Source organism: Oryctolagus cuniculus, chromosome X, assembly GCF_964237555.1.
Source record: "Oryctolagus cuniculus chromosome X, mOryCun1.1, whole genome shotgun sequence".
Lineage (NCBI taxonomy): Eukaryota > Metazoa > Chordata > Mammalia > Lagomorpha > Leporidae > Oryctolagus > Oryctolagus cuniculus.
The window spans coordinates 74,707,096-74,730,211 of record NC_091453.1 but is presented as its reverse complement, the minus strand read 5'-3'; the positions used below and the strand labels follow the sequence as shown (position 1 = coordinate 74,730,211).

General features: G+C 40.5%; 1 protein-coding gene across 1 annotated transcript in view; it reads left to right on the top strand.

The window, feature by feature from the left end:
* WDR44 (WD repeat domain 44) overlaps positions 1–23,116 on the top strand; it is a 97,830-nt gene that overhangs the window by 57,761 nt on the left and 16,953 nt on the right. The window contains exons 11-13 of the mRNA XM_002720254.5: positions 980–1,118; positions 2,372–2,436; positions 19,097–19,210. Of these exons, the coding sequence (XP_002720300.1) occupies positions 980–1,118; positions 2,372–2,436; positions 19,097–19,210 (318 nt within the window). The remainder of the gene's footprint in view (positions 1–979; positions 1,119–2,371; positions 2,437–19,096; positions 19,211–23,116) is intronic.

Here is a 23,116-nt window from a genome sequence, read left to right as displayed (position 1 = left end):
GGCTGAACTGGGTCATGGTCACTTATTTTTCCTCAGTCTTGATCAAGAGTTATTGGTGCTATGCTGAGGGTTCTGCTCCCCACCCCCACCTTTATGATCTTCTAGGGGAGTAATATTCAAAACTAGGATTAGAGCTTTTCCAATTACATTTCCTGGCCATTGTGAAGGTCCCATTTCCATGAATATAGATGTGGTTGAGGGTCTTGAAGTAGTTTAAATTGTGGCAGACTACATTGATCTTGTCTTGCCTTTTTCTAAAAGTCTCCATTTGTGGTAAAAATTGAGTACCCATATCTGAAATGCTTGCAGCCAAAAGTGCTTCACAATTTAGAGTTTTTGATTTAGGAATATTTGTATAGAATTTAGCAGTTGAGCATCCTTAATCAAAAATACTGGAATCTAATATGATTCAAAATCCGAAACTTTTTGAGCTCCAACATAATTTTTTTAAAGATTTATTTTATTTGAAAGAGTTACAGAGAGAGGTAGAGACAAAGAGAGAGAGGTCTTCCATCCACTGGTTCACTCCCCAGATGGCCGCAATGGCCAGAGCTGCACCAATCCAAAGCCAGGAGCTTCTTCCAGGTTTCCCACGTGGGTGCAGGGGCCCAAGCACTTGGGCCATCTTCTACTGCTTTCCCAGGCCACAGCAAAAAGCTGGATTGGAAGAGGAGCAGCCAGGACTAGAACCAGCACCCATATGGGATGCTGGCGCTTCAGACCAGGGCTTTAATCCACTGCGCCACAGAGCCAGCCCTTCAACATGATGTTCTAATAGCTTTGGATTTTGAAGTATTTCATGTTTAGGATTTTTGGATTAGGGATGCTCAATCTGTATTACAGCACTATTGGACTTTTGGCCTTAACTGGTGAACATTATTTTGGTATGTATAGGTTGGCATAATTTTCAACTTTGGCTTAAAAGTAACGTCTCTAAACTTTTAAAGTAATAACTTTTGGACTTCTTTTGTTTTCATAGGGAGCTGTTTGGACTATGAAGTTTTCTCACTGTGGCCGATTACTTGCCTCAGCTGGACAAGACAATGTAGTGAGAATATGGGCTTTAAAAAATGCTTTTGATTATTTCAACAATATGCGAATGAAATACAATACTGAAGGTATTTTTCATTTGTTGGAATATCTAGAAAAATCTGGAGTTTTTACATTTTGGATATAATAATCTTCTTATCTAGCAGTCATTTGCAGCAACCACTACTTACCATAATAGCAAAAAACGTACAAGTTAAACAGACGTTAACAGCAAAAAGCCCATGAAAAGAGCTACCACAAAGCTTTTGATTTATTCCTCTTGAGATGTAGTGCATAGTTAATTTCTTCAACTACTGAGAACAAAGTTATTTGGTTTCCCCAACAACTTTCCATTCTATCCTAGGTTGAAATGAAATGTCTCTGTAAACTAGAAAAAGAGGATAGCACTCATATTTGCACCCAATAAGTAAAGAATGATTAAGGAAATGGTCATGGAAAATAAATGGGAATTGTCAATATATCAGTGGGGCATAGTAAAATGCTGAGTGGAGAAAAGAATCCTGAGAACATTATGTCTGTTCGTACTGACTGTACATTTTTTAAAAATACTTATGTATCATAGCAAATTATTGGGAAAGTATATAGAATTGATGTAAATAGGAGCTTTAAGTATATGAGATTTCTTATAATTATTAAACTGTGTTGTAAATGTTTCCACTGTCCTCTCTCCCATCTCCTAAAGCTAAAAACAGAAGGTTAATAAATGGGAGAAAGGAGAATATAGGTGGCCATGGATAAGAGCATTGGCTTTATAATTGAAACACCAATTTGAGGAACATAGAATTCTAGGGAGATTCATCAAATTGGCAAGTTAGGCCCTATGTACTTTAGTAAATTCTTGGGTATTGTTTACATTAAGTTGTAATACATAATCGAAGATAATGATGACTTGATAAAAAAAAAAAACAGAAGTATGTTTACTATACAGTGAGTTTTTGTCATCCTAGCTGTTTGTAATTTCTTTCATTTGCCCTGTCCAGAGCAGGAATACTGTTTTTCAGTGAACATGGAGACTCAACCTCTGCCCCTTAATTGTGCTTCTTGCTGTTTATTGTGATAAACAAGAATTTATTCACTGTGAATGTTGAGGATTTAACAGTATTTTTGTTACTAAATTGGAGGAATAATTAACCCATTTATATAAAAATGATGAAAAAATACTTTCTTGCTTATAGTTTCATTTGACTTGTATGGAAAATGTATTTTCCAGAATATTACATTATCTATTAACTGGGTTTACTCTGTTGTTTTTGAATGTTGTTATTTTGAGTGGGTGTTATATATATACATGCATTCCTTTTGACAATTTTGATTTTTTTAGGGCGTGTGTCCCCATCACCTTCTCAGGAAAGCCTAAATTCATCAAAATCTGATACAGACACAGGGGTATGTTTATTGTTTTATGGTTACTAATATGAAATGCTATGATTTGATCTGTTTACCATGAAGTACCTTTTTGTTTATCAGAAATTAGAATTGTATGAAGCCACTTTATTAAAATTAGATGTAGCATTAGAAAGCATGAGTTTCTTTTGTCAGAATTGGTAAAAAATGAGAAATGTTGTAACATAAAAAATTTTAAAATTCCATGTTAGATATTTTAAAAATAATGAATGATACCATTTTGTGGTTTAAAATTTTCTGCTGGTACCTTATCACCTCTAAAATAAGGTCCTTCCCAATATTGTATTGTCTTATTTTGTATTTATTTATTTTTTAAAGATTTATTTATTTATTGAAAGGCAGAATTACAGAGAGGCTGAGGCAGAGAGAGAGAGGTCTTCCATCCGCTGGTTCACTCCCCAGATGGCCACAACGGCCAGAGCTGTGCTGATCCAAAGCCAGGAGCCAGGAGCTTCTTCTGGGTCTTCCACCTGGGTGCAGGGGCCCAAGCACTTGGGCCATCTTCTACTGCTTTCTCAGGCCATAGCAGAGAGCCAGATCAGAAGTAGAGTAGCCAAGTCTTGAACCAGCACCCACATGGGATGCCAGCACTGCAGGTGACAGCTTTTACCCATTATGCCACAGCATCAGCCCCTTGTCTTACTTTTTAAACTCAGTTCTAATCCCCTAGTACCTGTTCATCTTACTTGCCATGCTGGATATAAATCGTACCCTTAACACTCTTCTACTTGCATGTTCTTTGTCAGTGCTGTTTGCTTTGGCAGAAATACTCTCTCTTATTTCTTCACAGAGCAAAACCCCATTATCCTTCAGTTCAACTATCTTACCTTCTTTTATGGTTCCAACAGGCACAATTATTCCTCATTTATATTCTGATAGTGCATTCTAAGTACTTTCATATTAACATTAATGTGTCATGTTTTCTCTGTCAGTTTGTTCCTGGAATATAACCTCCTGCCTAACTGTAGTATTGCTGCAATTAATGTTGAATACCTGCCTCTGTGCCTTCACTCATATTGTTCCCTTATCTGGATGCCTTTAACCTCGCTTCTTTCTGTTCAAAGCTTGCTCAATCTTCATGACCCACTTCCTCCATAAAGCTTTCTCTGACTAATGCAGTGGTGGAAATTTTAACTGCTTTAATTAAAGGCTTAAAGGAAAATAACTTGCTTTTATTAGTTAATTTACCATAAAGTTTCTAAGCACTGGACTCTCTGTATTATCTTGTATTATCCTCATTTCAACAGTCCTACTTATAACTTTTTTTTTTTTTTGGACAGGCAGAGTGGATAGTGAGAGAGAGAGACAGAGAGAAAGGTCTTCCTTTGCCGTTGGTTCACCCTCCAATGGCCACCATGGCTGGCGCGCTGCGGCCGGCGCACCACGCTGATCCGATGGCAGGAGCCAGGTACTTCTCCTGGTCTCCCATGGGGTGCAGGGCCCAAGCACTTGGGCCATCCTCCACTGCACTCCCTGGCCACAGCAGAGAGCTGGCCTGGAAGAGGGGCAACCGGGACAGAATCCGGCGCCCCAACCGGGACTAGAACCTGGTGTGCCGGCGCCGCAGGCGGAGGATTAGCCTAGTGAGCCGCGGCGCCGGCCATTACTTATAACTTCTTAACTAATTCCATTTACCACCTTCCTTCCCCCTGCAACAACAACAAAAAAAACTTAAGTAACTCTCAATCTTACTTGAAATCAAGGCCTTTTAGACAATGAGTAGAAATAGTTCTTTGACACAAAAATTTTTAAGTAATTTAATAATATTTCTATATGTTTTCAGGAAATAAAAATTTAGCATTTCTTTTACTTCTGTCCATCTATTTGGGGACAGTTTATAATAGCCTATATTTCATATGCCATTGGAATTTGATGTCTGCAGTTATCTTTTTTTAAAAGATTTTTTATTTGAAAGTCAGAGTTACAGAGAGAGAGAGAGAGAGAGAGGAGAGACAGAGAAAGATCTTCTTGTACTGGTTCACTCCTCAGAAAGCCACAACAGCCAGGGCTGGGCCAGGCTGAAGCCAGGAGCCAAGAGTTTCTTCCAGGTCTCCCATGTGGGTAGCAGGGGCCCAAGCACTTGAGCCATCTTCCTCTGCTTTTCCCAGGCCTTTAGCAGGGATCTGGTTTGGAAATGGAGCAGCCCGGACTCAAATTGGTACCCATATGGATGCCAGAATCGCAGATGGCAACTTACCCTCTAGACTACAATGCCAATCCATTCAGTTATCTTTTAACCTAGCCCTAGAGCAGTGAGGTACAATAAACACAATGGAGTTCATTTTCCTGCTGTGCATGTTCTTTTTTCCCTTGTGATAGTGTTATCTCTTTAATTTCTTTTAAGTTATTTTCTCACCCTTTTGTGTTGAAAGGGCAGAGTTACACAGAGGGAGAGACAGTGCAAGAGGGCAAAAGGGAAAGAGATTGTCCATCTACTGATTCCCTCCCCAAATGGCCACAATGGCAGGGGCTGTATCAGGCTGAAGCTAGGAGCCTAGAAATCCCTGCTGGTCTCACAAAAGGGTGCAAGGGCCCAAAGACTTCAGCCATAATTTACTGTTTTTCCAGGTACATTTACAGGCAACTAAATGGGAACTGTAACAGCCAGAACTCAGGTAGAACTGGGTGATCATATGGAATGTGGGCATTACAGGTGGCGGCTTAACCCACTGAGCCACAACACCACCCTACCCACGTTTTTTTTAAAAGAATTATTTATTTGAAAGGCAGAGTTACAGAGTTAGAGAGAGAGAGAGATTGTCATCTTAGCATCCATGTAAAGCACTGACCACACAGTTGAGCGTACAGGTGATACGCGGGATCTTCAAAAAGTTCTTGGAAACAGCCGGCGCCGTGGCTCACTAGGCTAATCCTCCGCCTTGCAGCGCCGGCACACGGGGTTCTAGTCCCGGTCGGGGCGCCAGATTCTGTCCCGGTTGCCCCTCTTCCAGGCCAGCTCTCTGCTGTGGCCCAGGAGTGAAGTGGAGGATGACCCAAAGTCCTTGGGCCCTGCACCCCATGGGAGACCAGGAGAAGTACCTGGCTCCTGCCATCGGATCAGCGTGCTGCGCCGGCTGCAGCGCACCGGCCGCGGCAGCCACTGGAGGGTGAACCAATGGCAAAGGAAGACCTTTCTCTCTGTCTCTCTCTCTCTCTCACTGTCTACTCTGCCTGTCAAAAAAAAAAAAAGTTCTTGGAAACCATCAATGTCTTTTAATTCCACTTTTTTTGAATTTTATAGGTTTTTTGTTTTAAGATTTAGCAATTTTTAACCATTTGCCTTATTTACTTCATATGTAGGTATTATATACATATCCATATATACTATTTTTTATTGAAAACAGGGATATTAATACTAACATTTCCTTGAATTTTTTTTTTAACTACCCTGGTATACACCCAGGATCACTCACCTACACATTGGTAATGCCACACCTAAAATTCTGGGTATTATGCTGTTTCTGTCCAAGAATAGCTCAATAAATGTAAGAAAGAACAGAATAGGTAGGTACATGCTTAGTTTGCTCCATTATGCTGAAGACTTTTAAGATGGGGATTTTTTTTTACATTTGGCCTTAGCATAAACTATTAGACCCATTGTTTCTAAGAATCTGTGATTGGGTCAAATTGCAAATGTGAATATTCTCTATTTTAATAAGCGTAAATTTTTTGACATTAGAAGTGGTGAGTATACTTTTTACCTAGAAATTAATGCTTTTCCCAGTCGCAAAGAGACAAATTTTATATGATCTCCATGACCTGTGATAACTAATAGAGCACCTAAAAAACAGCATGTAGAAATGAAATTGACACTTTGAGAAGCAATGATTTTGAACAGCCCTTCTCTTGATTGTTGAGGAACAGTTTTTTATTCTATATTTTTGTTTATATTTTCCTTCATAATATTTTCCTTATCTTTTTCTCTTTCATATGATTCATTGAATGCTATACTTAACATAGAGTTAATCACATATGTATAAAGTTAATTGAAAATAGATCTTAGTAAAGAATAAGAGTAAGAATAAGAAAAGGAGGAGGAAAGGTGGTGGGAGTGCGGGTGGGAGTATGGGAACAGTGGGAAGAATAACCAAGATCCTAAAGTTGTAACTGTGAAATGAAGTTCGCAACTGCAAAGCAGTATAGTCCTACATACATTCCTGTGGACTTACTTCTAAGGGTACAGCTTAACAACTAACATAGAACCCCAAAATCCCTTAAGCTACCTGATAAAAATAGCAGCTTGTGTTTTAAAGATTAAATGGATAGGAATAAGTGGTAAAATGACCATATAGATAGGATCCAGTGTAAAAGTGATTATATATATAGGACTAAGTGTTTGGAAACAATAATAGAATTAAAAAGGAGTGAAGTCTCCAACATGGGAAGCAGTCCATACAGCAGACTCATAGAATGACAATCACTTTAACACTCCAACCTAGAATCAGCCTTTAAGGCATTGCATTCCAGTCTGGCTGAAAAGCCTGGGGCGGGGGGGGCAGGGGGTTGGCACTTCAGGCATGGAAAGCCAAGACACTCTGGAAAAAAAATGTCCTTCATAAAGGATCCCTGTGGGTGAGACCCCAGTGGAAAGAAGCAGCTACCAAAGAAGAATGTACTTTTCTCTGAAGGGGGGAGAGAATTCCCACTTTGCTTATGGCCTTGTCAAGCTAGTGGATCCAAAAGGCTTTCATAGCCAAGGCAGCTCATGTCAAGAGCCTTGGGTGATCACTGATGTCATATGTAACAGTATTATTTGTTAAACAACAAGAGTCACTGTGCACTAACTTCCCATGCAGGACCTCTGTTCCCAAAGAGTTGTATCATGCAACTTAATAGTAAAACTTGTTCTCAAGAATCACTTCCTTTTAGTGTATTAAATGGAGGATATTATTATATCTCATAAGTTATAGTTATGTCTAAAAGGTCACAAAAGATGTATCACCCTTGGGTTCTTCTTTAAAAATAATTAAGTTTATAAAAGGAAAGAAGGGGAGAGAGGAAAGAGGGGAAAAAGAAATCACCTTCAAGAAGCAATAACATAGAACAGCCCTTGTCTAGACTGTTGAAAAACAGTTCTCTTAGTTTTTTTTATTGCAATCTTTTTTTTCTTTCTTTCTATTTCTTTTTTCTTCTTAGACTGAACAGGAGAGGGAGGAGAAAGTGGGGTAGAGTGGGGGGAGGGCACGTATGGTGGGAAGAATTACTATGTTCCTAATGTTATATTTATGAGATACATACAAATAAAAAAGAAATTAATTATCTTCTTGGGTACATTTATGTTTAGCATGGTTGATTAGTGGACTACTTAAAAAATTTGAGGCCGGCGCCGTGGCTCAATAGGCTAATCCTCTGCCTTGCGGCACCGGCACACTGGGTTCTAGTCCTGGTCGGGGCGCCAGATTCTGTCCCGGTTGCCCCTTTTCCAGGCCAGCTCTCTGCTATGGCCCGGGAGTGCAGTGGAGGATAGCCCAAGTCCTTGGGCCCTGCACCCGCATGGGAGACCAGGAGAAGCACCTGGCTCCTGGCTTTAGATCAGCGCGCTGCGCCGGCTGCAGCGCACCGGCCGCGGCAGCCATTGGAGGGTGAACCAACGGCAAAAGGAAGACCTTTCTCTCTGTCTCTCTCGCTCTCTCACTGTCCACTCTGCCTGTCAAAAAAGAAAAAAAAAATTCGAGAGCAGATTTTTAGAATGTAGAACTTGAGAGAAGGAAGTTGTTTTGTTGTTGTTGTTGTTTGTTTGTTATATAGTTATTTTTTATTTAATAAATGTGAATTTACAAAGTGCAACTTTTGTATTGTTGTGGCTCCCCCCCCCCAACCTCCCTCCCTCCTGTGGTCTTCCCCTCTCCCACTCCCTCTCCCATCCCTCCCTTCATCAAGTTTCATTTTCAATTACTTTCATATACTGAAGATCAACTTAGTATGTACTAAGCAAGGATTTCAACAGGCTGCACTCACACAACCGCACAAGGTATAGGGTATTGTTCGACTAGTAGTGTTGTTTTTAAGTTTCATAGTAGAACACATTAAGGACAGAGATCCTACGTGGGGAGCATGTACCCAATGACTCCCGTTGTTGATTTAACAATTGGCACTCTTATTTATGATGTCAGCAATCACCCTAGATTCTTGGTATGAGCTGTCTAGGCTATGGAAGCCCTTGAGTTCACTGACTCTGAACTTGTTTAGTCAAGGCCGTATCACAGTGGAGGTTCCTTCCTCCCTTCAGAGAAAGGCGCCTCTCTCCTTGATGGCCTGATCCTTCTGCTGGGGTCTTGTTCACCAGGATCTTTCACTTAGATTGTTTTCTGCCACCGTGTCATGGCTTTCCATGCCTGTGAGACTCTCATGGACCTTTTAACCAGATCCGAATGTCCCAAGGGTTGATTCTGAGGCAGGAGTGCTGCCATTCTATGAGTCTGCTGTGTGTCCTGTTTCCCCCACAGGATCATTCTCTCCCTTTTAATTCTGTCCTTCATTATTTGCTTACACTGGTCTTATTTGTTAAATCTCATCGACACATACCCTATCTTTTTGATCGGTTGTGTATTTATACTTAACACTTTACCAAGTGCACTGGCATTGGTACCTGCCTCCTTGGTAAAATTGAGCTGAAATCCCCTGGCACATTTCTAGTTCCACCATTGGAGGTAAGTCCGAGTGAGCATGTGCCAACCTATATATCTCCTCCCTCTCTTGATTTATTTATTTATTTGAAAATCAGAGTTACACAGAGAGAGGAGAGGCTGAGGGAGAGAGGTCCTCCATCTGTTGGTTCACACCCCAATTGACCACAGTGGCTGGAGCCATGCTGATCCGAAGGCAGGAGCCAGGAGATTCTCCAGGTCTCCTACTTGGGTTCAGGGGCTCAAGGACTTGGGCCATCTTCCACTGCTTTCCCAGGCCATAGCAGAGAGCTAGATTGGAAGTGGAGCAGCCGGGACTCGAACTGGCGCCTATATGGGATGCCGGCACTGCAGGCAGCAGCTTTATCCACTACACCACACCACTAGCCCCAGAAGTTAATTGTGAAGTAGTAATAGATAATTTTTATGAAATGTAGTTATGTAACATTGTATCAAATGGTGCATCAGTAACTGCATTTTACAGATGAAGAAAAGAAGGCTTAGAGATGTTAGGTGTTGTCACATTGGTAGATATAACATCAGAAACTATAACATCAGAATTAGAAATCAGCCCTAGTTTGTCTCTAGAGCTTGTGCTGTTAATCATTATGCTCCACTAGTTTTTGACATCTTGAGGTTTGGGGTTATGGCTTTATTCAGTCTACAAATATTTAATGAGTGCCCTCTATATATATTAAACACTGCCATGGGAACTAGAGATATAGAGAGTGAACAAAGATATCTGTTGCTATGGAGCTTACATTCTGGTGGAGGAAGACAGAAATAAAATAAGTACATTTTGTAATATATTAGAAGTTGACATTTTAAAGCACTTTATTGATATATGATTGACAGACAAAAAGTAATACATATTTAATGTACACAACTTGATGAGTTTGGAGATAAGTATACAACCAGAAAACTGTCACCATAATCTTGCCATAAACCTATCAACCCCATAAACCTGTCACCTCCAAAATTTTTTCCTACCCTCTTATTTGTTATTTTTGGTGATAAGAACACTCAATAAAATCAGCTCTCTTAGCAAATTTTAATTATATAATACAGTATTAATAATTTCAGGTACTATCTTCGTAGAACATAGTAGAACTGTAGGACTTACTCATTTTGTGCAACTGACACTTTGTACATTTTGACTAACACTGCCTCATTGGCCCCTACTCTAACCCCTGGCAACCACCATTCTACTCTTTGCTTCTATGAGTTGTACTGTTTTAAAATAGATTCATAATATATATGATACCACATAGTGTTTGTCCTATGTCTATCTCATTTCATATCCAGGTTTGTTCATATTATCATAAATTACTGAATTTCCTTTTTTAAGGCTAAATAACATTCCACTGTATATACAAATGCTGCTTAAATTACAATGGAGTTATAACCTGATGAAAATATCCTATGTCAAAAGTGCATTTAATGTATCTAACCTACCGAGCATGGTAGTTTAGCCTATCCTACTTAAATCTACTCAGAACACTTACATTAGTCCACAGGTGGGCAAAATAATCTAACACAAAGCCTGTTTTATGATAAAATGTTGAATATCTCACATAATTTTGTTTTAATTTTCAATTTATTTGAGAGCCAGAGCTCCCATTCTCTGGTTTACTGCCCCAAATGCGCACAATGGCCAGGGGCTGAAGGAGGGAACTACAAACATAATGCAGGTCTCCTAGGTAAGTGGCAGAAAACTAACTGCTGGAGTCATCAGTGCTGCCTCCCAGGGTCTGCCTTTGCAGAAAGCTGGAATCAGGAGCCAAAGCCAGGAGTTAAACCCAGGCACTCCAATGTGAGATGCAAGCATCTTAACTAGCGTTTTATCCACTAGGCCAAATGCCCATCATGTCATTTACTGAATTCAGTGAACAGTAGGGTACAGCAGTAGTTGTTTGCCCCTCATGAGCTATGGCTAACTGGGAGCTGTGGCTTGCTCCTGCTGCCTAGCATCACATGTTACTAGGCAAGCTGAAGATCTATATTCAAACTATGATTTCTGCTGAAATATAAAAGACATTTTTGTACTGTCTTTTTTTTTTTTTGGACAGGCAGAGTGGACAGTGAGAGAGAGAGACAGAGAGAAAGGTCTTCCTTTTTGCCGTTGGTTCACCCTCCAATGGCCGCCGCAGCCGGTGCGCTGCGGCCAGCGCACCGCGCTGATCCAAAGCCAGGAGCCAGGTACTTCTCCTGGTCTCCCATGGGGTGCAGGGCCCAAGCACTTGGGCCATCCTCCACTGCACTCCCGGGCCACAGCAGAGAGCTGACCTGGAAGAGGGGCAACCGGGACAGGATCCGGCGCCCCAACTGGGACTAGAACCTGGTGTGCTGGCGCCACAAGGTGGAGGATTAGCCTAGTGAACAATGGCGCCGGCCTGTACTGTCTTAAAGTTGACATATTGTAAGTCAAATCATGGTAACTCTGGAGCTAACATTTTCTCTCTATTTTTAATCCATTAATGAATATTTAGATTACTTACATGTTTTTGGCTGTCGTGACTAATGCTGCAGTGACTATGAGAGTTCAGATATCTCTTTTGAGACCCTGATTTCATTTCATTTGGATACATACTAAGATGTGAGATTGCTGGGTCATATGGTACTTCAAATTTTTATTTTTTGAGGAACCACCATACTGCTTTACATAGTGTCTGTACCAGTTTACATTCCCATTCACAATGTACAAGGGTTCCCTTTTCTCCACATCCATACCAACAGTTGTTATCTTTCATTGCAGATTTTTTTATAATAGTCATCCTGACAGGTGTGATGTGATATATATGATGTGGTTTTGATTGCCATTGATGAAAATCAAATCACATGGATGATTAGTGATGTTAAAAGGACCATTACAAATACCTGTTGGTCATCTGTGTGTTTTCTTTTGAGAAATGTCTGTTTAGTTCCTTTGCCCATTTTTAAATTGTGTTATTTAGTTTATTTTTGTTTTTGTTTGTTGCAGTTCTTTATAAATTTCAGATATTAGTCCTTTATCAAATATTGGGTTTACAATTATTTTATTTTCTCTTATTCCATAGGCTGCCTTTTCGTTTTGTTGGTTATTTCCTTTGTTATGCAGAAATGTTTTAGTTTGATGAAATACCACTTGTATATTTTTGCTTTTGCTGCCTGTGTTTTTGGCTTCAAATCAAAGAAATCATTGTCAAGCTTTTTCCCCAAGGAGTTTTATGCTACAGGATTTACACTTAAATTTTTAATCCATTTTAGTTGGTTTGTGTGTATGTCCTGTTTTATTTTTTACATGTGGATATCCAAAGGTAATAAGTTTCATGGAGAAAAAAAAAACCAGAGGAGCCAACATTGTGGCACAGTGGGTTAAACTGCCACTCACGATGCTGGCATCCCATATCACAGTGCCAGTTTGAGCCCCAGTTGCTCCATTTCTGATCCAACTCTCTGCTAACGTGCCTGGGAAAGCAATGGAAGATGGCCCAAATGCTTGAGTCCCTACCATCCACACGAGACTCAAATGGAGCTCCTGGCTTTGGCCTGACCCAGCCCCAGCCATTGTGGCCATTTGCAGAGTGAATAAGCAGATGGAAGTTCTGTTTCTCTCTCTCTCTCTCTCTCTCTCTCTCTCTCTCTCTCTGCCTTTCAAATAAGTAAAATAAATCTTTAAAAGAAAAATAAAAGGAAAGCAGATGGTGTGATGTAGTGTGGCAGGAGGTAAGTAAGGGGAATATGTAAAGCTTCTCTGAGAGGTGGTCATATGAGCAAAATCTGAAGGAAATGTGAAGTAATCATGTGGATATCTGAAAGAGAACATTCCAGGTAGAAGGAAATGGCAAGAGAAACTGCTCTAAGAAAGGAGTTCTGGTATGTTCAAGAACCAGCAGCAAGATCTGGGTAGATGGAGCCAGTGAGCAAAACAGAGAGCAGAAAATGAAGTCAGAGGCATGAAAGGGGGAGAAGGGGATCAGAATGTGTTGGCCAGTGCAAAGACTGATTTTTTTCTCTGATAAAGATGGAAGCCAGTGGAGGGTTTTCAGAGAATGACACAATATTGACATCTTAAAAGGTTCATTCTGGCTTCTATACTGAGAATAGACTATAGGAGAATAATATGTCATTCATTTTGATATCTCAAATAACCAACACAGTACCTGGTTTATAGTTAAGAGCTAATAAATATCAGAAGCCTTAGGGTTTTTCATAGCAATCCACCTTTAAAATGTTGTTTTAATGGGACCAGTGTTGTGGTATAGCAGGTAAAGCCACCACCTGCAATGCTGGCATCTCACATGGGCTCCATTCACTTCCCAACTGCTCCACTTCAGATCCAGCTCTCTCCTAATGACCTGGGAAAATCAGCAGAAGATGGCCCAAGTGCTTGGGCCCCTGAACCCACGTGGGAGATCCAGAAGAGTCTCCTGGCTTCTGGCTTTGGCCTGGCCCACTCCCAGCCATTGCAACCATCTGAGGCATAAACCAGCAGATGGTAGATCTCTTTCTCTTTCCCTCTCTCTCCTTCTTCCTCTCCCTCTCCATCTCTCTGTGTAACTCTGACTTTCAAATAAATAAATCTTTTTTAAAAAATGCCATTTTAAGATAATTAGGATGTTCAGTATGGATTGGATATTTAAAATGATACAAATCATATTTTTAAGTGTGATAACTTGCTGGTTATGTTTTAAAAAGAACTTTCAGTTGGAGGTACATGTAGAAGTATTTAAAGATAAAATCATGGGGCCAGCTCTATAGTATAGTAGGCTAAGCCTCCCCTCTGTGGCACCAGCATCCCATATGGGCACTGGTTTGTGTCCTAGCTGCTCCTCTTCCCATCCAGCTCTCTGCTTCTGGCCTGGGAAAGCAGTGGAAGATGGCCCAAGTGCTTAGGCCCCTGCACCCACGTGGGAGACCCAGAAGAAGCCTCTGGCTTGTGGCTTCACATGGGCTTAGCTTCGGCTGTTGTGGCCATTTGGGGAGTGAAGAAGACCTTTCTGTCTCTCCTTTTCTTTGTCTGTAACTGTACCTCTCAAATAAAAAAATAAAATCTTAAAAAAAGGTAAAAATCATTAATTTCTAGATCTTTAAGTGGTTCAACAAAAACAAACCAATGGGATTGATCAAACTTGATGAATGAAATGTTGATCTTTCATAAGACAGGTAATAGTTGCATAGGTTCATTATATTATGATATGGGAGTCATTAATACTGCTCTATCTACTTTTACATATATTGAACTGTCAGTAATATATATATTACAGATAATCTTGAAAATTTCTCTCTCTCTATCTCTTCACCTCTGTATCTCCCATCATCCTCCCCCCAACCCTGCTGGAGAAAGAAAAGACATAACATTTTACTTGTAATTCTGCTTTTAATTATAAGGAAATAATTAGGTATATCCAAAGATATCAGTAAAAAAGATTTTCATCTTATGGTTCTCATAATAGCTAAAATTTGAAGAGTTTAGATTTCTAACAGTTTGAAAATAAAAATTATGAAATAATTCATGCAGTAGAATACTATGCAGTCCTTAAGTTGTTCTCAAAGAATGTTTAATGATATAAAAAATGTTTGCAATAAAATATAAAATTAAAAAAGCAGAATGGAAAATTGAATGCCATATTATATCAACTTCTAAAAATATCTGTAAATAGTTATAGGTAAAAGACTTAAAGGAAATAAACTTAATTATTAATAACATCTATAGGTAATAGGATTTTAAGTCATTTATTTGATTCTGTATATTTTTTGGTATTTCTAAAATTTTCTTTAATGAATTTATCTACTTTCATTAAACAAATGGAAGAAACTATTAAAGTGTTAGGTTTAAACCTTTTAACCCAGTAATACACCTTATATAAAGAAATAGCCAGGGGCTGGCATTGTGGCGCAGTGTTTTAAGCCACCATCTGCAGTGCTGGCATCCCATATGGGTGCCAATTTGAGTCTCTGCTGCTCGACCACCAATCCAGCTCCCTGCTAATGTGCCTATGAAAGCAGCAGAGTAGGGTCCAAGTCCTTGGTCCCCTGCCTGCACTTGAGAGACCCGAAAAAAGCTCCTGGCTTTGGCCTGGCCCAATCCTGGCCATTGCAGTCATTTGAGGCGTGAACCATCGAATGGAAGATCTAGCTTTATCTTTATTTCTCTCTCTAACTCTGCCTTTAAAATAAATAATTAAGATCTTAAAAAAAAAGAAATAGTCAAATATGGGTAAAGATCCATGTTCTAGGATATTCACTGAATTGCTATTTCTTTATTTAAAAAGATTTATTTATTTATTTATTTATTTGAAAAATAGAGAGGCAGAGGCACAGAGAGAGAGAGGTCTTCTTTCTGCTAGTTCAGTCCCCAGTTGTCCGCAATGGCTGGAGCTGCGCAGATCCAAAGCCAGGAGCCAGGAGCTTTTTCCGGGTCTCCCACATGAGTGCAGGGGCCCAAGCACTTGGGCCATCTTCCACTGCTTTCCTAGGCCATAGCAGAGAGCGGGATCGGAAGTGGAGTATCTGAGATTCAAACCCCGTGCCCATAAGGGATGCCAGCACTGCAGGTGGCGGCTTTACCCGCTAAACCACAGCGCCAGCCCCTGAATTGCTATTTCTTATAGCAACAAAATCGGAAATGTATAAGTGACCAAAAAGTGGAGAATGATTCCATTATAGTACATCCATATTATGCAGCCAATAAATGCTGTCAAAGTGTGAAATACAGAAAACATTCATGGTGCAATAAAAAGGAAGATAGTTAATTGTGTGTACAGTTTGATTGCAGTTATGTTTTTTAAAAATTAAAAATCGGGCCGGCGCCGCGGCTCACTAGGCTAATCCTCCGCCTAGCGGCGCCGGCACACGGGGTTCTAGTCCCGGTCGGGGCGCCGGATTCTGTCCCGGTTGCCCCTCTTCCAGGCCAGCCCTCTGCTGTGGCCAGGGAGTGCAGTGGAGGATGGCCCAGGTGCTTGGGCCCTGCACCCCATGGGAGACCAGGAAAAGCACCTGGCTCCTGGCTCCTGCCATCGGATCAGCGCGGTGCGCCGGCCGCAGCACGCCGGCCGCGGCGGCCATTGGAGCGTGAACCAACGGCAAAGGAAGACCTTTCTCTCTGTCTCTCTCTCTCACTGTCCACTCTGCCTGTCAAAAAAATAAAAAAATAAAAAAAATAAAAATTAAAAATCAGTGATCAAAATGTTAGCAGATTATTAGTGATTTTAGTTTTTTACTTTCACATATTTTCTGAATTCTCTATACAGATCACATATTACTTTATGTTAAAAAATCATTTATTTAAATATTTTGAAAGAAGGTAGATTACAGAAGAAGAAAATGGATGTTTAAAGGAAAGGAGGCCTGGAATCACTGCCAGAGGAAATGCCCTGAGGAGTTAATAAAAAATAAATTATTATACATAAAAGTTGACTTTTACGTAGTGAGACAAACCTATTTAGTTTTATATCTCCCTGCAGTGCTCACTAGTCTGGCAGCAAAATTAGGGAAAGAAGTATAATCAGTCATCTAGGATTAAGAGTGCTTGGCAAAACATCTGGGTGTCTGCATTGCTTGTCTACCTCCACAGTTGACATAAAGATGTTTTTATAAACTGAAGATTATAGACAAATTATAGTGATACTTTTTGATCTTATCCCCATGGCCACCATCTTAGTTATAGCCCTCATTATTCTTTCTTAAACTTACTGACTATTCTTCCTGCCTCTATTCTCTCTCTCCAAACAATATTTTCACATTCTTATCCAGAGTTCTCATTCTAAAGCACTAGTCAGACTATGTTATTTTCTTTTTTCCTTTTCGGAAACATGTGTTGGCTCTCCATTGCCTTAAATTGTCTGAATTTTTAAGCCACAAATTTGAGGTTTAATTATGATCTCAAAGTTCATTTCTATCCTAAACCCCTAGTATATCTCTTTGTCTTCACCCTCACCATCCTATGTATCCTTCCCTAAATATGCAAGTCTTAGCTGGCAGTTCATATTTTTTTTATTGTACATCCTCTAAAACATTTGAGGGATAAACTCTGGACTTAACAATTAGCTATATCATCTTCAATATGTAACCTCTGTAAGCATCATGATTTCTTCATCTTCATAATGTTAATACCTACCACAAAGAGTTCTTAGAATTCATTCAGATAACAGCTAAGCATGTTGTAACTAAATGCATGGCACACATTATTTTCTACCTACCTCTTCGGGATGCTTTTGACTTCAAATAGCAGAAACACAATTTTAAAAAATGGCTTTAACAATGAGGAAGCAAGTCTGGAGGTAAGACAGTTGCAGGGTTGGTTAATTCAGTGGTTCAGTAGTGTCAACAGGGACCCAGAATCCTACAATCTTCCTGGTTTGTACTCTGTTGTTTATTTTCTTGGGCCTGTTCCCCTCATGATCCTAAGATGGATGCTATAGTATTAGTTGTCATATTCAGACAAAATTGTTCCCTTTAGTGGCCTTCTTTTTTTTAAGGATTTATTTATTTATTTGAAAGTCAGTTACAGAGAGAAGGAGAGACAGAGAGATCTTCCATCTGCTGCTTCACTCCACAAGTGGACAGAATGACCAGGAATGGCCCAGGCCAAAACCAGGAGCCAGGAGCTTCTTCCTGATCTCCTATGTGTGTTCAGGGGCCCAAGGACTTGGGACATCCTCCGCTACTTTTCTAGGTGCCTTAGCAGTAAGCTGGATCAGAAGTGGAACAGCTGGGACTGAAACTGGCGCCCATATGGGATGCCAGTACTTCAGGCCATGGCTTAACCCTCTGTGCCACATCACCAGCTCCCAGCCTTCTTTTTTTCTTTTTTTTTTTTTCATTTGACAGGCAGAGTTAGTTAGTGAGAGAGAGAGACAGAGAGAAGGGTCTTCCTTCCATTGGTTCACCCCCAAATGGCCGCTATGGCCGGAGCTGCGCCGATCCGAAGCCAGGAGCCAGGTGCTTCCTCCTGGTCTCCCATGTGGGTGCAGGGACCCGAGCACTTGGGCCATCCTCCACTGCATCCCTGGGCCACAGCAGAGAGCTGGACTGAAAGAGGGGCAACTGAGACTAGAAACCGGCACCCACATGGGATGCTGGCGCTATAGGCGGAGGATTAACCAAGTGAGCCATGACGCCAGCCCCCAGCCTTCTTTATTTTAAAAGATTAAAAGATTGACTTGAAAGGCAGAGTGACAGAGAGGGAAAGACAGAGAGATCTTCCATCTACTGGCTCCTTTTTTTTTTTATTAAGGATTTATTTATTTTATTAAGCAGAGGCAGGCAGAGAGAGAAAGTCTTCCATCTGCTGGTTCACTCCCCAGATGGCTGCAACGGCTGGAGCTGCACCAATCCGAAGCCAGGAGCCAGGAGCTTCTACAAGGTCTCCCACATGGGTGCAGGGGCCCAAGGACTTGGGCCATCTTCTACTGCTGTCCCAGGCTATCAGCTGGGAGCTGGATCGGAAGTGGAGCAGCCGGGATTCTAACTGGTGCCCATATGGGATGCTGGCACCCTCTGCCGGGGCTTTAACCCACTGAGCCACAGCACTGTCCCCTGATGGCTCCTTTTTAAGAGTGAGGAAATCTCTCTGGAAATCTTCTCTTATGTTCTCCACCCTCATGAACTTTTCTTTCCCTCATCTCTAATTGACACAAATTGTAGCACATGCCCATGCCTGAACCAGTCATCACTGGGATATCGAATGAGCTAATCTTAATTAGCTTACACCCATCATGATTCACTCTAGTTCTGGCCCCTACCTCTCCTGAAGGAACAGATACTTAGAAGAGAACAAGTGGGGGCTCTGTTAGAGAGAGAAAAGATTGTAATGGCACAGTATCTTCAGGTATGGTTCTGGTTTGTTAGGACAAAGAGATGAAAAGATGTGTTAAGTAGCATCAGCCTAAAGGGGAGTTTACTTTTTGTAGCTTAAGATTTCAGTCAGGCATTATGCAAACTGATTAAAGAATAGTTGGTATGGTAAAAGTATAAAGCTTTTGTTTTACTAGTTTTGCATCTCAGTTTTAAAGTTGATCTTTATGTCTACACAGGTATGCAGTGGAACTGAGGAAGACACTGATGATAAAAATGCACCCTTTAGGCAACGACCATTTTGCAAATACAAAGGACATACTGCTGATCTCCTTGATCTTTCATGGTCTAAAGTAAGAACTTCTTACTTTATTGTGCATTAATTCTTTGTAATAATAACAAATGTTTTATTTGTATGATTGTCACACTGTCAAGTATTTGCATGTTCATATGTCTTAACAGTTCATTTTATAATTTTTTTCTTAAGCAAAATTATTCCAGAAGCATCAGATATCATGGCAGCTTTATGAAAATTTGAAGAAATACTTTAAATTTTATATAAGGTATTTCAAGCATGAAGCACTCAGAAAAATGAACTGAGTTAATGAAATAATATTGGAGAGACCAATGGTGCCCATATATTTTAACTTTCAGAAGAACCTTACATATCATAAAGATAGTGTTGGTATTGGTGAGTCAGGCTTTCCCTGAGCTTTGAATCACTCCATTTATGAATTACTGCTCCTGTTATGCCTTTTTAGATGTTCTAGATGTTTTTCATAACCCATTTGTCATAATAGCTCTATTTGGGTCTCACCTGATAGTCTGGATTTTTTTTAAATATTTATTTATTTGAAAGAGTTACAGAGAGGCAGAGACAGAACGAGAGGTCTTCCATCTGCTGGTTCACTCCCCAAATGGCTGCAACAATGGCCGGAGCTGGGCCATTATGAAGCCCATAGCCAGGAGCTTCTTCCAAGTCTCCCATGTGGGTACAGGGGCCCAAGGACTAGGGCGATCTTCTACTGCTTTCTCAGGCCATAGCAGAGAGCTGGATCAGAAGTGGAGCAGCCAGGACTTGAACTGGTGCCCATATGGGATGCTGACACTGTAGGCGGTGGCTTTACCCGCTTTGCCACAACACTGGCCCAACCTGATAGTCTGGATTTTAAACTGAATCCTAATTGTGTCTTTGTACTTCTTCCCCATCTTTGCCCCTTGAGTTGTCAGAGATTGAAATATGAAGTATCCTTTATCTGATAATAATATTCATCTGGAATAAGAATACAAAACAAGTAAGTCAGAACCTCACACTTTCTTAAAGAAACCCAATTTTTTTTTTCTGAAATGTAACACTAACTGGAAGAGATTAAATCTTCCTTGACCATTCATCAGTTCAGGATTCTCCAGAGAAACATATTTATGTATATAAATAATTTTATTCTTAATTTTAAAAATTAATTGACACATGGCTGTACATATTTACAAGGTACAGTGTGATAATTCAGTATATATAATATGTAATGATCAAATCATAGTAATTACCATTTCTCCTTAAACACTATCATTTCTTTGTGTTGGGAGCCTTTGAACACTTTTCTTTATAAAACATATAATAAATTTAATAAATTATTGTGAATTATAGTCACCTACTATGCCACAGAACACTAGATCACATTCCTCTGAACTGTATCCATTTTCCAACCAGCCGCTATCCTCCTGCCCTGTACTCTCTCTAGCCTCTCGTATTTATTGTTGTACCCTAAAGAGATTTTTTTTAATTTCTTTTATATTTATTTGTTTGAGAGGTATAGTCACAGACAGAGAAGGGGAAACAGAGAGAAAGGTCTTCCATCCATTGGTTCACTCCTCAAATGACTGCAACAGCCAGAGCTGAGCTTATCTGAAGCCAGGAGTCAGGAGACTCTTCGGGATCTCCCATGCAACTGCAGGGGCCCTAGGACTTGAGTCATCTTCCACTGCTTTCCCAGGCCATTAGCAGAGAGCTGGGTTAGAAGAGGAGCAGCCAGGACTTGAACCAGTGCCCAAATGGGATGCCTGTACTGCAAGCAGAGACTTAACCTACTACACCACAACGCCAGCCCCTAAAGAGATTTTTCTTAGGGAACTGGCCCTTGTAGTTATGGGGCAGGCAACTCTGAAGTCTGTAGGACAGGCCAGCAGGCTGGAAACTCAGCAAGAGTTGATGCTGCAGTCTTAAGGCAGAATTTCTTTGAGAAAACTCAGTTGGTTTTTTTTTTTTTTTTTTTTTTTGACAGGCAGAGTTAGTGAGAGAGAAAGAGACAGAGAGAAAGGTCTTCCTTTTTTCCGTTGGTTCACCCCCAAAGTGGCCGCTACGGCCAGCGCGTTGTGGCCGGCACGCTGCGCCGATCCGAAGTCAGGAGCCAGGTGCTTCCTCCTGGTCTCCCATGCAGGTGCAGGGCCCAAGGACTTGGGCCATCCTCCACTGCACTCCCGGGCCACAGCAGAGAGCTGGACTGGAAGAGGAGCAACCGGGACAGAATCCGGCACCTCGACTGGGACTAGAACCCGGGGTGCCGGCGCCACAGGCGGAGCATTAGCCTAGTGAGCCGTGGTCAGTTTTTGTTCTTAAGGCCTTCAACTGATTGGATGAGATCCACCCACACCATTAAGAGTGATCTCTTAAAGTCAACTGGTAGTAGATGTTTACTACATCTGTGAAATACTTTAACATCAATAATTAGGTGTTTGGTTAAATAACTAGGTACAATAGCCTAGCCAACTTAGCACATGAAATTACCCATCATAACTCCCTACTTCTCATAGTTAATACCTGTTTTTGAACTCATTCTCCTTAACCTATCTCCAGCATTTGAGCATTTGTTGATTTGATGCTGTTGATCTTTCTTAAAATACTTTCTTTTTTATAAAAAGATTTATTTATTTATTTGAAAGGCAGAGAGCTGGATCAGAAATGGAGCAGTGGGACTTGAACATGGGATGCTGGCACTGCAGGCAGTGGCTCTACCTGCTATGCCACAGTGCCAACCCCAAAATACTTTCATGATTCCCTTCCTGTCTCAGTGACTTATTTCCTTATTTCTTTCATGGAATAAATGGTAAAAATAACTTTTTGAAAGCCTATGCAAGTGTACCTGCTATATACCAAGTACTTTTCATTCATTTAAAACATATTCGTTGAGAACTTTACCACCTGGTTAAGAACATGTGTTGTGGAACCAGACTCCCAAGGTTCATATCCTGCCTAATCTGCCACTTAGTAGTTGTCTGATCTTGAGCAAGTTACTTGATCTCACCAAGTCTCATCTACAAAACAGGCATAATAAAAGCAGCTTCCTTTAGAGTTACAGGAGATTAGCTGAGCTAGCAAATAGAAAGCACTTGCCTAGAACACAGTCAATATTCAATTATCATTACCTATTATGATAATATGATGATCAAAATTTAAGTACTAGGAAGAATCACTATGTTCCTAAAGTTGTATTTATGAAATGTATGAAGTTTATATACCTGAAATAAGAGGATTCTGGGGGGAAAATAATCTTAATGCCAAATTTTATTTTACTGTAGAAAACACCTGTCTGTAAAAAAATATTTCTATCCCTTTAAAAAAAATAAGTACTGTATGTGTTTCTTTATTTGTACCCTCAAATTATGACATCATTAATGTTTCCTTATCAAGGAACATGCCTAAAGTCATACAGTAAAGAAGTTGAGATTCAAATCCCATGACTTTGAAGCATTACTTCTAACTCATTCCTATTTCATAACAGCTAATCACTATAAGGAAGCAGAATTACAAAAATAATGCACCCACTGCAAAGATTTAAGAAATTATAAAATTCTAGGGGCAGGCATTTGGCACAGTATGTAAGATGCCAGTTAGGATGCCTACATACCATATCAGTGCCTAAGCTTGAGTCCTGCCACTGCTTCTGACCTACTTCCCGCTAATGCACACCCTGGAAGCCAGCAGGTGATGGCTCAAGTGTTTGGATCCCTGCCACCCACAAGGTAGACCCAAATGGAATTCCAGGCTCCTGGCTTCAGCCTGGCACAACCCTAGGTTAGGAAGTGTACCAGCAGATGGAAGATCTCTTTCTGTCTTTTCTCTATGCTTTTCAAATAAAATGAAAATAAATTAAGTATATTTGTTTAAAAAGAAAGAAATTGGGGCTGATGCTGTGGCATAGTAAGTTAAGCATCTGCCTGTGGCACTAGCATCCCATATGGGCACTGGTTTGTATCCCGGCTGC